Source organism: Anas acuta, chromosome W (assembly GCF_963932015.1).
Source record: "Anas acuta chromosome W, bAnaAcu1.1, whole genome shotgun sequence".
Classification (NCBI taxonomy): domain Eukaryota; kingdom Metazoa; phylum Chordata; class Aves; order Anseriformes; family Anatidae; genus Anas; species Anas acuta.
The window spans coordinates 11,027,173-11,044,524 of NC_089016.1; the positions used below are offsets into that span (position 1 = coordinate 11,027,173).

Below are 17,352 nucleotides of genomic sequence, written 5' to 3' on the forward strand. Positions count from 1 at the left end.
AGTCCCAACAGGACCCAGGTCTATGGCTATGGCTGTTGTCTCTATCACTGAGGCCTATGAGGAGACAACTTATTCTTAATGCACCAGGGCCTCATTGCCTCTTCGCCCCCACCCATGAACCAGGCAGGGGTCATACCATTCTCCTGCACTTGGCAATGCACATCCCCATCTCCTACTGCCCCAAAAAGAGCCCTGAGAAGGGTGTGGAAGAAAAGGATCACCCTTCCCAGGGGCTGGAGGTCAAGGCCTGGCCCTTGTGCTTGATGACACACATCCACTTTTCCCACACCTCAGAGTCACCTTCACACTGCCTTTGTCTCCTTGTCATCACTGCCTCCAGTGTTCTGCTCTAACGAGCTCCAAAGGAGGTTGTGTCAGTGCTGGCCCTCAGGGGGACACTGCAGGAAACTTGCCTCTGACTTGCACTTCTGGAGAGATGTCTTCAATTGTCTCTGAGTGCCTGAGGTTTGTGGGCTCATCAGCAAAGCCCCCAGAGGGGTGATTGCAGTGCCTTGGGCTGGTGCTGTGCTGCTGAGCTGGGCCGGGCTCCTGGGAGATGAAAAAAAACATATTTCAAAAAGTCCCATGAAGCAGAGAGAGAGCTGTGCCCAGGAGCAGCTCCTCTGCACAACCTAGCAGGGCTGGGGGCTCTGACTGCAGCTGGCACACAGAGAGGACAGAAGGAGAGAGGGCTTGGAGGCACTGAGGAGCACAACAACAGAGGGCAGTGTGTGGCAGGACACATCTGCAGGCTCTTGACACCGTGAGGCTCTGGCAGCAGAGCCATGCAGGTGGGGTTGCCAGAGGGGTCTTCTACAGCTGGCACATCTGATGGCTGATAGCATCTGTCAGGATGACTTTTACTCTACATTTAATGTGGAATGGAATGTGCTATACACAATGGCATATATAAAGTGCATTTCCAGGAGAAAACTGAGGCTTGGTTAATCTGAAGAGGAAGGCTTTTTTAGTTTCGGTGCTTTCCAAATCTTACAGTGCAGTGGAAGCATGGATGGGGTCTGTGAGCATGTACAGGGAGGAGATGTGGGGACATAGAAGCATCTCCCAGCAGAGAAATAGGAAGGCAGCAGGGACTTGGGCAGGCGGTGAGAGGGAGCTGCTGCCAGAAATGCTGTGCGAGGGAGGGCTCAGGCACCTCGCTGCCATCCCCTGCAGGGCAGGCACCTTCCCTGGGACACCCCCTGCTCTCCTCTCCCACCAGCACGGCCTCTGCCCTCAAGCCCCCTGTGTCCCCAGCAGGAGCTGCCTCTTCTGCAGGCAGAGCTGCAGCACAGGAGGGTCTGCTGAGTGTCCGTCTGTCCCTCCCTGGCCTTGCCTCCCCTGGCAGCAGCACGCTGGCATTCCTCCTGGCTTCTCCAGCTGGCCGTGCTGCTGCTGGTCTTGTTCCCAGGCTGGCTGGGGATGGGGGTTTCAGAGGCAGTGGTGTGCCCTCGGGGTGTTTGGGGAAAGGGGAGTACGGGTACCAGGTGAGGGGTGTGTAGTGGTGTAATTTGATCCCGGATTCTTCTGCCTTCAGCAGTGTTCAGGTTCTTTTCAGTTGAACAACTGAGTACAACTTTCCTGCAGCTCTCACAGGGCAGCTGAGACAGTACTTGATGGACAGACTGGCTGACCTCCTTGAAGAACACTGTGCACTAAAGTGACAGTCCCTTTTTCTCTGATAATGATCTACAAGGATTCCCTTTGAGTCCAGCAGAAATAGCCAGGATCTGTGGCTCAGAAACACTCCTCAGGAGTGGTGGGACAGCTGAAACAACAAAATCAAAAAACAAAAATTTACAATAAAATTAAAACAAAGCCTCCACAACTCTGCTCTGCAGTTTGTTGAACTGGGAGTAATGCTGGGGCAAAACTCTTTGAGATCAGGAGGGAAGTGAAACCGACATTTCCTCATGTTTCTCTTCACCTCTTGCTGTAGGACAGGACTGACTCCTGCACTGCCCACAGTAGAACCTCCTGTTACAACAGACACCATCAGGCAGAATGAATCAGGATGAATGAAAGGGATCTGCCAAATGTCTGTCAGAAAGTGCACAATATAAGTGATGATTTTAAATGAGAAATTGAATTCATTTTCCTATGATACATTTATTGTATTTATTATTCTCATCCTCTTCTTTTTCAGGACCACATCCCAAAAAAAGCAGATGTCCAACAGAAGCACCATCACTGAGTTCCTCCTGCTGCCATTCGCAGGCACACGGGAGCTGCAGCTCCTGCACTTCGCGCTCTTCCTGGGCATCTACCTGGCTGCCCTCCTGGGCAACGGCCTCATCCTCAGCGCCGTAGCCTGCCACCACCGCCTCCACACCCCCATGTACTTCTTCCTCCTCAACCTCGCCCTCCTCGACCTGGGCTGCATCTCCACCACTCTGCCCAAAGCCATGGCCAATGCCCTCTGGGACACCAGGGCCATCTCCTATCAAGGGTGTGCTGCACAAGTCCTCTTTTTTGTCTTCTTCTTTGGTTCAGAGTTTTCAATTCTCACTATCATGGCCTACGACCGCTACGTTGCCATCTGCAAGCCCCTGCACTATGGGAGCCTCCTGGGAAGCAGAGCTTGTGCCCAGATGGCAGCAGCTGCCTGGGGCAGTGGCTTTCTCACTGCTGTCCTGCACACGGCCAACACATTTTCCTTGCCCCTCTGCCAAGGCAATGTTGTGGACCAGATCTTCTGTGAAATCCCCCACATCCTCAAGCTGTCCTGCTCTGATGCCTATCTCAGGGAAGTCGGGGCTCTTGTGTTTACTGTTTCTTTATTCTTTGGCTGTTTTGTTTTCATTGTAGTTTCCTATTTACAGATCTTCATGACTGTGCTGAGGATGCCCTCTGAGGAGAGCAAGCACAAAGCCTTTTCCACGTGCCTTCCTCACCTGGCAGTGGTTTTCCTCTTTGTCAGCACTGCCATATTTGCCTACCTGAAGCCCGCTTCCATCTCTTCCCCATCTCTGGACTTGGTGGTGTCACTTTTGTACTCAGTGGTACCTCCAGCAGTGAACCCACTCATCTACAGCATGAGGAAGCAGGAGCTCAAAGTTGCAGTGAGGAAAATGCTTCTATATGTGCTTCTTAAGCATCAATGTTGTTAATAGTATTGTGATTTGTATCATATCATTTTTATCTTTAGTAGTATTATCATATTGTAATCATTAATAATAATCCTCTGAAGACTACCATTGTATTTGAGAAATGGACATGACAGATTTTCATATTATTATTCTTTTTTATTTTTAAAATAATTTTTAATATTGATTTAATTTATGTAGTAATTTATTTACTTTGAATACATCTTCTAATCAACCAATTGAACTAGGCTTCCTCTGTAGGTACAGTCCATTAAGAAAAGAGCATAACTTCACTGGTCTCAACTGCCGTTTCTTGCCATCTGCTCTGGAGATGGGGGAGCAGCCGCAGCATGCAGGAAGGGCTCAGGACCAAGAGCCCAGCTGCCACATGCAGGAGCAGCCCCGGTGGCCCTTGGGGCTGCCCCTCACTGCCCGCTGGGCTCTGCCTCTCTGCTGCCTTCGGGTCGGGGCTGCTGCTTCCCTGGAGCCATGGACATGGCCAGCATCAGGATGTGGCCTTTTCCCTGCTGCTCTCTTTTGGTCTCCACATTGTTCTCTTGAGATCTTGTACGTGGGTTAGCCATCAGATCTCATGCACCTTGGTGACTTTCCTGATATTCCTACAGTGGCATCTCTACTACATCTCTGTACACCTCTTCTAAAGCTGGTGTCAGAAATACACCCAAGGAGATCCTCCCTGGACAGCCCTCTTGTTTTTCTGGCCTTCAGGATGGATCAGATTCTTATATTGATCGCTGAAGGACAAAGGACTGGACTGGGATCTGACTTCTTGGTAGCACACGGCCCAGCAAACAATACTTGGCCTTTCAGTGCCCTGGTAGTGTCCTGCATTTGCTCTGTCTGATGGCAAATGGCATGTTGGAGAGGAATCTGGAGCTGCTCTGTGGCACAGGCACCCCATGCTGGGGATCCCTCAGGCAAGAGAGCAGGGCTCCTGCAGCTTCATGGACCTCCATCAATGAGCTGGGGCTGGCCCCAGTGCAGGGGTTGCAGGGGAGGCCCAGAGCCGCCTTTGTGCCAGCAGCTGCGGTGCCTTGCAAGGGGCTGGGGTTGTGGTGGCCATGCCCAGAGCCCTGAAGCAGCCTGCGGTGGGCTCTGCCCTGGGGCCAGAACAGCCTGGGCTGCTGGGCTGGGGAGAGGGCAGGGAGGTGGGGAGAGGTGGGCAGGGGCTGGGCTGGGCTGGGCAGTGCCCGGCAGAGGGCAACAGCAGCATCAGGGAGCAGTGGCAGCATGCAGGGGAGGGCTCCCAGCAGGGCTTGGTGCTGCAGAGCCAGGGCTGCGCCAAGGGAGCCCAGAGCTGCAGGGGCAGGGGAGAGGAGGCCGAGGGCCAGGGCAGCTGCTGCAGGGGCAGGGAGCTCAGCATGGCCTTTGCAGCCCCCTGCCCTGGGCCTGCCTGTGCCCTTGGGCTCGGCCCCGGCCTTGGCTCTGCTGGCAGGAGCGCTCTTGCCATGCGCTTCCTGGCCTCCCCTCGCCTGCGCACAGCTGCTGCCCACTCAGGCTGCTGCCACAAACGTGTCCTCACCAGCAGCACCACCCCTTGGGCTGCTTCTGCTGGCCTCCCCCAGCCCACTGCCTTGACTCCTTGTCTCTGCTGGGCCCCACCTTCCACACTCAGATGCGTCCCTTGGCTGTCAGCTCCCTTTCTCCTGCCCTGTGGGAATACCAAGCTGGAGTGGACAGGTTACCTTTAGATGTGGTGGTGCTTGTGTAATTCACATTGGTGATGGCACAAATGCCGGTTCCTTCACCAGTGATGCATATCCTTCTTCATGCTAGGCCAAACTCAACGTCCTTCTCAATTCTTTTTCTCATGGATGAACTGGATTAGGTCTCCTTGATTATTCTGAGGCACAATGCAATGCTTTTTGCCTTCTGCTACTCCAGCACAATATGTGTGACCTTCCCTTACTCTGCACATTGACCTGCATAGTCATTCCATATTTGTTGCTTTCAAATCCTTAGTTGGATGGGGGCCATTTCCGTTCAGGTGGGGCAAGCTGATGTGTTCTGCCTCAGCCATTTGAAGCATGCTATACTTGAGTTTATCAGCCCGAATTTGCTAAAGATGACCCAGGAAAGTAAACAGATGTTCATATGTCTAGTAGGAATAAGGGAGAGTATCTCAGCTTTCCAATGGCCATTTCAAATGCAGGACAGTCCCAGGAACCCACTGAAGAAGAGGTTTGTCTTTGAAGGGGTTTTCTGTGCTGGACTGGGCTGCAGTTGCAGGGACAAAGTCCACTGCTGGCAGTGGAGGTGCCCTGGGAACTCCACCTGGCTCCACCTGATTTCCCAAAGGGCTCTGGCCTCCTGCAGGTCTTTAATGACATCTGCCAATCCGGGGAAGTGCCTCAAACACAACGGGGCCACTGGAGGTTTTCCCTGGTTGCTTACGGTCAGACAGCTGAATGTCCCCTTTCCAGCTTCCTGTCTGGACCTATTCATTTCCCATGGTTCTCCTGGTTTGCCCTCTCTTTTCTCTTTAATCATTCAGACCACTCTCACCAACCCAGTTGATTCTTTGAGTTTCAGTGAGTTCAAGCTCACCCATCTCTCAGCAGTCTTTCTAATGGTTTCCTTAGTAAGACCCTCATCATTTATCATTGAATTAGTATGATATGGATTAATATTAACACAATTATCTGAAATTTCCTATTACTCACTGAAGAATACATCATGTAGAGTCATTCTTTTGGGAAGGTAAACATCACTGGAGGCAACAAAATTAGGAACTTGAGTTTTGTTTTTTTTTTTTGAAAATTGCAGCATGATTTCCTGTTGTTTGTTTTGAAATAGGAAAACCCCTGTTCTTCCCACCTAAGCAAGGCTTCAAAGGAGAAACCCTAGACCAATATAACCAGGAGAATGATGCTCTAAACTGAAACAGCCTTTGAAATGAGGAAAGATTTTTATTAGATGCTCTTTGAAATCTTCCCCTTTAACTAGAACATGAAAGCTCTCCAATTAGCTGAACAAGTCTTGAATACTTGAAGAAAGTGGTGGGAGAGATATGGCTCCTTAAAAGTTTCTGTGTTTTAATGAGTTCCATGGTGTATTTTGGTGCTGAGGTTATGAAGCTCATGTACTTAGAAGAAAGTGATGTAACCGCTTGAGCAAGTAAAGTCAGAAGGACAAGTTGAAGTGACTTGGAGTATTAATGGGCCCCTCTGAGGGCTGTTACGAAGAAAGCCTCCCCAGGGCATTATTAGGGCAGATAATTGGAGGCCATGGTTACAGACAGGCAAAGCACTGTGCTGAGAAAAGTCTTGGTTGGGTATGGTGATGCAGAAGGGCCAAGGGTTAGCCCCAGCCACTGGGAGGAGAGATCCCGCACCCCCACGTATGGCTCAGGACTTTTCTTGGGGGTCTGTAGGTAAGCAGTGAGCCCACATTTTCCTTCCTCTTCCTTCTGCTCTTGATGTATTTGAAAAAGACCTTTTCTCCGACAATGTCCTTATATTCTTCCCAAGTGGCTTGTCCCTTTTTTCCACGTTCTGTACACTTCCTTCTTCCATTTAAGTCACTCATGGATCTCCTTGATCATTCAAGCAGGTCTCTTGCCCCCTTTGACATTTTGCTCACAGGAATACATAGCTCTTGACCTTGGAGGACTTGGAGGTCAGTGCGCTATTGCTGCCAGTGCACCGTTGTGGCAGCCATAGGAACCTGCTCTTCGGCTCTCAGCAACCCCACAACAGAAGGGTCCTGTGTGAGACCAGGCAAGGTAGACAACTATTTGACGTTCTCTGTATTCACGGCAGTTATGCCAACAGCCCTCTAGTACCCCTTTTGTTTAGTTGTTTACCCTTGGAAAAAGCCAGAAACACAGTCTGGAGGCATGTTGTTAGGGTTACCCAATGATGTTTGCATTTCTCAAGAGCTATCATGACCGACCTGAAAGAAAGAAGGGGAAGGTGCCATGCTTTGTTCCCTCCACCAAGTGGATTCATGAGCGTCATACCAATAGCACCTCAAATAATATTTATTGGTGCAGATTTAGGGAAAGCATCACAAGCCCATATTTGCTTTCCTAGTGGTAACTTAATAGTTTCTTGCAATAAGTAGTTGCTTTACAGGTAGGGATTTGTAGCAATTTGTAATACAGACATTCACAAAAACAGAGCAATGAGGTGACCGTGTCCTTTTGTACTACAGAATCCTACCAACCTACAGCTGTGATCCATGGGCAAGCTGACCCACATAGGTCCTGATCGTTGATACTTTGATGCTGTCCTGGTTTCAGATAGAACAGAATTAATTTTCTTCCTAGTAGCTGGTGGAATGCTGTGTTTTGGCTTAGGATGAGAAGAGTGCTGATAACACCCCGATGCTTTAATTGTTGCAGAGCAGTGCTTATACTAAGCCAAGGACATTTCAGCCTTTTGCTCTGTCCTGCCAATGGGCAGGCTGGGGGTGCAGTAAGAGCTGGGAGGGGACAGACCCAGGACAGGTGACCCAAACTAGCCAAAGGGGTATTCCATACCATCTGACGTCATGCTAAACAATATATAGGGGTGGCTAGCCGGGGGGAGGGGGCCGGACTGCTCGGGGTTAGGCTGGGCATCGGTCAGCGAGTGGTGAGCAATTGCATTGTGCATCACTTGTTTGTACATACTATTATCACTTTCGTATTATCACTATTGTATCATTATTATTATTATTGTTATTATTATTTTTGTTATTATTATTTTCCTGTGTTGCAGGAAGCATGTGCCGGCGCTGCTGGTGTCCCGCTGCGCTGGTGTCCCGCTGCGCTGCGATGTTTGCCCCGGCGCCGCTGCGATGTCCGTGCTCGGCTGCGATGTCTGCTCCGGTGCGATGTCTGTTCAGGTCCTGTTCAGGTCTCCCGCTGCGATGTCCTGTTCAGGCCCTGTTCAGGTCTCAGCCTGTTCGGGCGCCATATGTTGCAGGAAGCACGGCCGAAAGCACGACAGACACACAGTAGAGTCAGATCATGCTCCATTTTATTGCCCGAATAGCCTAACTTTTATAGAGAACTTAACAGGGGTGGACAGTGTTTCACACAAGATTATTGGTCAAGAGCACTCAGACAAACAACTGCAAGAAAACAACCCCACCTGCAAGAAAACAACCCCCTTGTGATTAGCAGTCACATAGACCTTGTCCTTGAAGGCCCCATCTCCACAAATCAGAAGCACATCAGGAGGCAAGGCCAAAGCTGTACAATTGTTCCAAACACTGCAGTTGTTACCCCTTGTCTCCATGCTATAAACTCCTAAACCCTGCTTAGCAGCGTCATTGTAATCACAGGTGTTATTTGTGTTTTTGTACCGGTATGGCCCTTTCCCAGTTCCTGTAGCAGGATTCATCTGATAGCCATGGCTACGTTCACAGTCTTTTTCACCATCACATTTCCAGGACACCAGGATACACTGGGTTGACTGAGGACCACAGCTGATTTCATTTACCTGGCATGTTCTCATATAACACAGATCAGCAATCTCATCAGACCCATTTTCACAGTCCGGATCCCCATCACACGGCCATCTATTTGGCACACACTGACCACTGTTGCACACAAAGTCAGATTCAGCACATGTCTTCTTCACACAAGCACTCTCATCACTGCCATCTGAGCAGTCTTCACATTTTGCTCTAGCACTGTCGGCAGCAGTGCACAGGCAGGCGAGGGCGAGCAGCAGGCAGAATGCCCCACAGCGCGGCAGTGCCTGCCGCCGCCCTGCACCTATGTCACTTATACTACTCCTATTACCCGTGCTAGTAGTGTCAGTGGCATCCTCCTGGTACCGTTTCTGTCTTTGTCGTCCCTTACTCTCCCCCTTTTCTTTTTGCCACTGACCATTCACCACAAATGGATGAGACACATGATTACTAGTTAGGAAAGAGAGTGTAACGTCTGCTATATGGCTGCAGGCAGTGCCAGCTGCAATCCTAGAAGCTGTTTGTGAACGAGCCTGCCGGTGGTCATTTGGCAGTGTAATCTGCGTCTCTGCACTCCTGCCCTGCAATAGAGCTAAATCGTCATTAATAGTCCGTAGAATGAGGCAACCCCACGGAATGTTATCCAGAAACATAGTTATAACACCGATCTGGGGACGAATAGTCTTTTTTGCATTGCAAGATAAACCTCTTATAAAAAGAATGCCAAAGAGAAGCAGCACAGCCGCCGCTGCCTCCATGGTTACGTCAGACAGGCTGCAGGGTCCTGATGTCCGCCCCTCTGCTCTGTGCCGACTCGCCACACGGTGAGGGTCGGCTGCCGTTGTCCACTGATGCCTCTGGTCTCCCGTAGCAGCTCGATCTCGGATGTCCCGCATCCCACCGTGATCACGTCAATTTCCCGCGGCCCTCCGCAACTCCACGTCCCGCCGTAATTCCGTTTCCCGCGGCCCTCCGCAATTCCACGTCCCGCCGCAACTCTATTTCCCGCGGCCCTCCGCAATTCCACGTCCCGCCGCAACTCTTTTTCCCGCGGCCCTCCGCAATTCCACATCCCGCCGCAACTCCGTTTCCCGCGGCCCTCCGCAATTCCACGTCCCGCCGCAACTCCGTTTCCCGTGGCCCTCCGCAATTCCACGTCCCGCCGCAAAACCCCGTGTCCCACCGTTTTCCGCGTCTCTCAGCGGGAGTACCGCGTCTCACCGTGAGGCCTGTGTACCGTGTGTCCGGGCCGGTGTCCAGTCTGCTCAAGCGCCGGTCGGATGGGCGCTCCGAAGTCCCGAATGCGCGGCGAGATCGCGGCGCCGCTGGTCCCGGCGCCGCCGGTCCCGGCGCCGCTGGTCTCCTGGTCTACCTGCGTTAAGATGTGCCGGCGCCGCTGGTGTCCCGCTGCGCTGGTGTCCCGCTGCGCTGCGATGTTTGCCCCGGCGCCGCTGCGATGTCCGTGCTCGGCTGCGATGTCTGCTCCGGTGCGATGTCTGTTCAGGTCCTGTTCAGGTCTCCCGCTGCGATGTCCTGTTCAGGCCCTGTTCAGGTCTCAGCCTGTTCGGGCGCCATATGTTGCAGGAAGCACGGCCGAAAGCACGACAGACACACAGTAGAGTCAGATCATGCTCCATTTTATTGCCCGAATAGCCTAACTTTTATAGAGAACTTAACAGGGGTGGACAGTGTTTCACACAAGATTATTGGTCAAGAGCACTCAGACAAACAACTGCAAGAAAACAACCCCACCTGCAAGAAAACAACCCCCTTGTGATTAGCAGTCACATAGACCTTGTCCTTGAAGCCAGCTACTGGTAACAATATTTTTCTGAGTTCCTCAATTGGGCGATGTGGGAACACTGTCATGGGAACTTCTCATAGTTGCCCTGGTAGCTTGGTTTGCTCAGCTACAGCAAGCCATGGGATTTTTGCTGTTTCAAGAAATCCCTCAACATTCCTGTCTTATTAAATTGTCTTTATCTCAACTCACGGGCTTCACTTTCCATTTCTCTCCCCCGTCCCAGAGAGGGAGGGGGGAGGGTGAGCGAACGGCTGCGTGGTGTTTAGCTGCCGGCCGGGTTAAACCACGACAGATGCCCTTGGAGAGGTCCTCAAAGCTGCAGGAGCAACCACAGACCTGGGGCTTGGAGACATCCCTTTGCTGCAGAGAACAGATTCAACCACAGGACCATTCAGATACCGGAGTGACAAGAAACTGGCTTTTTTTCTGCTGCCCCCTTGCACACAGATGGGCCTGTGGCTCATCTCCATGTAGAGGATGAAGAGTCAAAGCTCTGCTGGTGCCTGAGTAAGGGAGAAATACTCCACCTGTGGAAGGACAGGGCTGGTGGGGAGGTGGCACAGGACAGGCACTGGCCTCTTCCTCCTACTCCCCACCCAGGGAACCTTGAGACCACAGGTCAATGTCTGTACTGCCCACAGGTGCCTGCAGTCTTGTATCCTCAAGAACCATCTTCTGTATTCTGTATGTAACATTTTTACTTTTTTTTTTTTTTTTTTTTTTTTTTTCTCGCAGTGTGGGGCCAGCATTGGTTGACCTGGTACCTGGCAGTGAAAGGCTGTGTCTCACACTGTTGTGGTTTAACCCAGCCGGCAGCTAAACACCACACAGCCATTCAGTCACCCTCCCCGCTCCCTCTCTGGGGTGGGGGAGAGAAACAGGAAAATGAAGCCTGTGGGATGAGATAAAGACAGTTATTAGGACAGAAAAAAATGATAATAGTACTACTACTAATAATGTGTACGAAACAAGTGATGCACAATGAAATTTCTCACCACCTGCTGACCGATGCCCAGCCTCTCCCCAAGCGGCTGTCCCCCCGACACTGGCTAGCCACCCCTATCTATTGTTTAGCATGATGTCAGATGGTATGGAATACCCCTTTGGGCAGTTTGGGTCAGCTGTCCTGGGTCTGTCCCCTCCCAGCTCCTGCTGCACCCCCAGCCTGCCCACTGTCAAGACAGAGCGAGAAGCTGAAAAGTCCTTGGCTTGGTGTAAGCACTGCTCTGCAACAATTAAAACATCAGTGTGTTATCAACATTATTCTAATCTTAAATCCCAAACACACCACCCTACAAGTTGCTAGGGGGAAAATTAACTCTATCCTAGCTGAAACCAGGACAAGTGGGTGTATTCCTGACACCAGTTTTGCAAGAAGCAGAGATGTGGCTGAGATGCAACTGCAGAGACAACTTTCACCAAGGTACATGAGACCTAAGGGCTTAGTGAAGTACAAGAGCTCAAGAGAACAACTTAGAAGCCAAAAGAGAGCAGCAGTGAAAAGGCCACATCCTGCTGCTGGTCATGGCTCTAGGGAAGCAGCAGCCCCGACCCGAAGGCAGCAGAGAGGCAGAGCCCAGTGGGCAGTGAGGGGTAGTCTCAAGGTCCACTGGGGCTGCTCCTTTGTGTGGCAGCAGCTCCAGAGGAGATGGGAAGAGATAGCATCTGAGACCAATGAAGTTCTCGTGGATTCTTTATTCTCCTTTTCCACACAGGAAGCCAAGTTCTGTAGGTACATAAGATGATTGGGTGAAAGTAAATAAATTAAAAAAAAATAGGATGCCATGAATATAATTCATTCAAAATCAGAATTTTAAGAGATAATATTAATAATAATAAAAGAATTGCAACCTACTGTACTAAGAGATTGTTCAGATAACCTGTGTGTCCATTTAATATTATAGGCACACTACTGATGCAAAAGAAGCATGTATCCAATGAGTTTCCACAAGGCGTGCTTGAGCTCCTGGTTCCTCATGCTGTAGATGAGGGGGTTCACTGCTGGAGGCACCACCGAGCACAGAAATGACACCTCCAAGTCCAGGGATGGGGAAGAGATGGAGGGGGGCTTCAGGTAGGCAACCAAGGCAGTGCTGAGAGACAGAGAGACTACAGCTAGGTGAGGGAGGCACGTGGAAAAGGCTTTGTGCTGGCCCTGCTCAGAGGGTATCCTCAGCACTGCCCTGAAGATCTGCACATACGAGAAAACAATGACAACAAAACAACCAAAGCCCAAAGAAAAACTAAACACAAGTGCCCCAACTTCCCTCAGGTAGGCATCTGAGCAGGAGAACTTGATGATGTGGGGGACTTCACAGAAGAACTGCTCCACAGCATTGCCTCGGCAGAGGGGCAGGGAAAATGTGTTGGCCGTGTGCAGGACAGCATTGAGAAAGCCACTGCCCCAGGCAGCTGCTGCCATCTGGGCACAAGCTCTGCTGCTCAGGAGGCTCCCGTAGTGCAGGGGCTTGCAGATGGCAACGTAGCGGTCGTAGGCCATGGCAGTGAGAAGAAAAAACTCTGCACCAAAAAAGAAGACTAAAAGAAGTACTTGGGCAACACATCCTTGATAAGAGATGGCCCTGTTGTCCCAGAGGGCATTGGCCATGGCTTTGGGCAGAGTGGTGGAGATGCAGCCCAGGTCGAGGAGGGCGAGGTTGAGGAGGAAGAAGTACATGGGGGTGTGGAGGCGGTGGTGGCAGGCTACGGCGCTGAGGATGAGGCCGTTGCCCAGGAGGGCAGCCAGGTAGATGCCCAGGAAGAGCGCGAAGTGCAGGAGCTGCAGCTCGTGCGTGTCTGCGAATGCCAGCAGGAGGAACTCTCTCACAGAGCTGCTGTTAGGCATTTGCTGGTTCTGGACATGGACACTGCCAAATGAGAAAAAAATAAAATAAAATAAATAGAGAGTGTTACGAGTAATGTCTCTGAGCAAAACTGAGATAATTCACAATTAAAGCCTTACATTCCCTGTTTCCAAGAGGACCTTTGCCTATATCCCTGTCTGGAGCCCTGCTTTGTGCTTGCTGAGTGTCCTGTACACTGCAGCCTCCTCTACCCAACAGCTCCCAGTGAGCCTGCTCTGCTCTATTCAAGGTTCCAAGAGGGAAGGTTCCTGGGCAGTGGCTCCCTCTGCTGAGTGAGGGGTGTTTGGCAATGTGACTCTGTGTGTTTTCTGTGTTCAATACCCAGCAGACAAACTCAGCAGATGGATCGTGCGTGTCTGGCCAGAGAGAACAGGGAGCATCTCCTCCTGCTTCACCCTTCGTGCACAGCACTCCCTGTCAGAATCAGGCAGCACCAGCTGCCACGCTGGGCAAGGGAGAGAAGCAGGCATGGGCAGGCAGGGCAGACCCAACCCAGTGCAGAGGCTGCGGTGTTGGTAAGGTAGAGCTTGTCCTCACAGCCCTGTGCCATCTGCCCTGCACAGACAGCAGAGGGACAAGAGCTCTGGAGTGGAAGAAGCATTTGGAATATGCTCCTTGTCATATGGTAGGAATTTGGGAGTAAGACCTCTGTGGAGCCAGGAGCTGGACTCGATGATCCTTGTGGGTCCCTTCCAACTCGGGATATTCTATGATTTTGTGATTCTGTGCCTTCTTCCATGGAGGAAGGTGGAGGGGGCCTGCAGCAAATGTGACTAATTACACAGAGTTTTAGGGTTCAGACACCCCATATTCTCAGCCCCCCATATTATACATGCCGTGACAGAAGCTCTGAGGGGAAGAGAGGAGACCAGGGGGTGCTGCAAGGAAGGTGCCTGCACTGCAGGGGAAGTCAGGGAGGGAGCAGCTCCCTCTCACTGCCTGCCCATGTTCCTGCTGCCTGCAGCTGTCACTGCCAGCAGCTCTTTCTCTGTCCCCATGTCTCCTCCTGTCCATGCTCACAGCCCCCATCCCACCTGCCGTGTGCCCAGCTCTGGCCTGCAGAAACCTCCTGGGGATGGGGACAGCTCCGGGGACATCTCCCTGTCTGCAGCTCCTAAAGAACAGCTCAGAAAAGTCCTGGTGCAGTCTGTAAGCAGAGAGAAGGGAAGGGATATTTTGAGGATCTTCACTAAGGTGTTCATGTCTCCGTTCAGTGCAATAGGAAGCTCAGTCACTTGTGCAAATCCAACTACACCGTTAACATAGAGCTGACACCACTATCAGGGCAGGAAGAGGCAGGCAGAGAGTAAAGAAAGTGCCTTTTCTTTGCAGGCAGCCCCTGCCCTTCCTTTCCTACGCCCAAGCCCCTGGGTTCCCTGGGCAGGCTGAGTGCTGAGCGTGGCAAGCAGCAGAGGCTCTGCCCTGGCACGCAGCCCCTGGGGCACAGCAGGGACCCTGCTCTGCACCACAGCCCTGGCCACCCCTGCCTGCACCAACAGCTTCTCCATTGCCCAGCAATTGCAGCTGCATTGCCCTCCAGCCAGAGACTTACCGGGTTCAGGGCTGGGAAGTGTTCTCCCCCAGTGAGCTCTGTGCATCCTGCCACTTCTGCCTGCCTTTAAGCACTCTGTCTCTGTAGGCAGTGCCCCCAGCCCTGCTGCGCTGTGCAGAGGAGCTGCTCCTGGGCACAGCTGTCTCTCTGTACAAGGGCCCTCTTGCCACGAGCTCTCTCTGTCCCATGAGCCCGGCCCAGCTCAGCAGCACAGCACCAGCCCAAGGCACTGCAATCACCCCTTTGGGGGCCTTGATGATGAGCCCACAAACCTCAGGCACTCAGAGACAATTGAAGACATCTCTCCAGAAGTGCAAGTCAGAGGCAAGTTTCCTGCAGTGTCCCCCTGAGGGCCAGCACTCACACAGCCTCCCTTGGAGCTCATTAGAGCAGAACCCTGGAGGCAGTGAGGACAAGGAGACAAAGGCAGTGTGAAGGTGACACTGATGTGTAGGAAAAGTGGATGTGTGTCACCAAGCACAAGGGCCAGGCCTTGACTCCCAACTCAAGGAAGGGAGATCCTTGCCCTTCACGCCTTGCTCAGGACTCTTTGTGGGGCAGTAGGAGATGGGGATGTGCATGGCCAAGTGCAGGAGAATGGTATGACCCCTGCCTGCTTCATGGATGCAGGTGAGGAGGCAATGAGGCCCTGGTGCTTTAACGATAAGCTGTCTCTTCATAGGCCTCAGTAGAAGAGACAACAGCCATACCTGTGGACACAAAGACCTGGGTCCTGTTGGGACTTTCAGCCAATCCACAGCCCTCTATCCTGTGTAAACCTGTCTCTTAAAAGGACTCCCATACCTGCACATCATTCACTGCTGGCTGCAGACATTGTCTATGTGGTGTCACAGCAGATCTGAGCTGTGTCTGGGAACTCAGATCTTCTTGGTGGCCATGCTCCTCGTAAGGCAGCTCTGTAGGAAGCTGGCCTGGTTCCTGGTGAGCAGGCACCACTGCTCGTATGGCATCCCTCGTGGTGCCCAGGCCGTCCTCCTGCTGGACATTACTCACTCAGCAGTGTCCCAGTCTGACCTGATGGGTGGGGTTTCTCTCCCTCTGGTACAGGACTGGGCTCTTCTCCATGTGAAAGTCAAAAGTTTTCTTAAGTCAGAATCCCGCAGATTCTCAAGGTTCACCCACAGTGATGCTCCATTCTATCAGCTGTTAATGTCAGCAGGCAGACAGTTCAACCTTTGTGTAATTGTGCTATCTCTGACTAGACAGCAGCAGCAGCAAGAGTTGCAGGGAAATTTGGATAATTCAGGAGTAACCAGCTAAATGGAATTGCAGCACAGTCACTCAAGGGCAGGGGATGGAAGGCTGTCAGGTTCCACATTTGCTGTGCTTTCTTCTCATGCATGCTGTCAGTTTGTCTGGAACTGTTTCCTGCATGTTATGGGGCTGTGCAGGTCAAAATTAGAAGGGCCAAAGCCCATCTGGAGCTCAATCCATCTATTACTGTCAAAGAAAATTAAAAATATAAAATAAAATGAAATAAAATAAAATAAGATAAAAATGATAGAAATAGTTTAAATGAAGGAGGATTAGGGAGAATCATAATGCTTTATTGAATTTTTGGGGGAAAACCCAGTGACAAGGGATGAGTTAAAGACTGAGACAATTAATGCCTTCTTTGCCTCTGTTACTAGCAGCAAGACCAGTTGTTCCCCTGTATATTTCTTCCACCTCATGGCCAGTGCCAACCTTCCAATGCAAGCTTTGTGACAGTTTTTTTCTCTCCTTCTCTTTCCTACTACCAAAGGAAGCTCCATCAGGGTGGAAACCACTCCTGAAGTAGGCATCCCAACCCAGCAAGCTCCTTGCGGCCTGACAGACAACCAGACACAAGTCACCTCAGTAGCATCTTCCAAGCTGCTGCCCTTGCAGCTTCTTGGCTAGACACAGCCAAGCCTTGTGCCTGCTGCTGTGCAGTCATGGACTGAAGCAGAAGGGACAGGACAACCCATCTGGGGGCCTTCTTTCTGCCTGGGTCCTCCTGGGTCTGGAGGCAGAGGGGATCCCCCACTCAGCATGCCAAGCAGGTGCCTTCTGCTGGCCTAGCAGGGCCACTGCCAGATGTCAGCCCAAAAGTGCAGCTCCCAGGGAGAAGTCAAGGCTGACCTGCCACCTCCAGACACAAGTGACCTCACAGCCCCTTTCTGTGACACGTTCCTGCTGCTGCCCTATCAAGTGCAGAGACAGAAGTGACCTCACAGTCCCTGCCATAGTCACATTCCTGCTGCTGAGGCAGGAGATCCTGAGGCAGAGCTGAGCTTTTTCTAGCCCCCTCGGTACCTCTTTTTACTTTCTGGGTTAGAGATTAAGCAAAGATTTAGTGGGAGTGTTTGGTGTTCTGCTTATGCTGTCAGCTCTGTGTTTAAGGCATAGACAAGCTCTGTGGTTTACGGGTGTTTTTTGTCTATCAACTAATCTAGGGTTAAATAAGACATTTTAATGTATGTGTTAAGTGAAAGGATTACCGTTATCAAGAGAGAAAATTGATTTCTTTCAGTTTGTTGTAGTAGCATTTAGGTTAATTTAGCGTTAAAATTACTAGCTCAAGTAAAGTAAGGGCCATATATGGCTGTTTTAATTCAGTCTTACTGCACTACCGGCATT

General features: G+C 51.3%; 2 protein-coding genes across 2 annotated transcripts in view; one reads left to right on the forward strand and one right to left on the reverse strand.

The window, feature by feature from the left end:
* Positions 1–2,168: 2,168 nt before the first annotated feature.
* On the forward strand, positions 2,169–3,110 carry LOC137847401 (olfactory receptor 14A16-like). The gene has a single exon (XM_068665678.1). It carries the CDS (start codon positions 2,169–2,171, stop codon positions 3,108–3,110), a length of 942 nt encoding a protein of 313 aa, XP_068521779.1.
* Positions 3,111–8,267: 5,157 nt separating this feature from the next.
* Positions 8,268–17,352, reverse strand: part of LOC137846905 (uncharacterized) — a 426,139-nt gene continuing 417,054 nt past the window's right edge. The window contains exons 2-3 of the mRNA XM_068665012.1: positions 8,400–10,470; positions 8,268–8,286 (exon numbers count right to left, since the gene is read on the reverse strand). Coding sequence (XP_068521113.1) covers positions 8,268–8,286; positions 8,400–9,406 — 1,026 coding nt within the window. The 5' untranslated portion in view covers positions 9,407–10,470. The remainder of the gene's footprint in view (positions 8,287–8,399; positions 10,471–17,352) is intronic.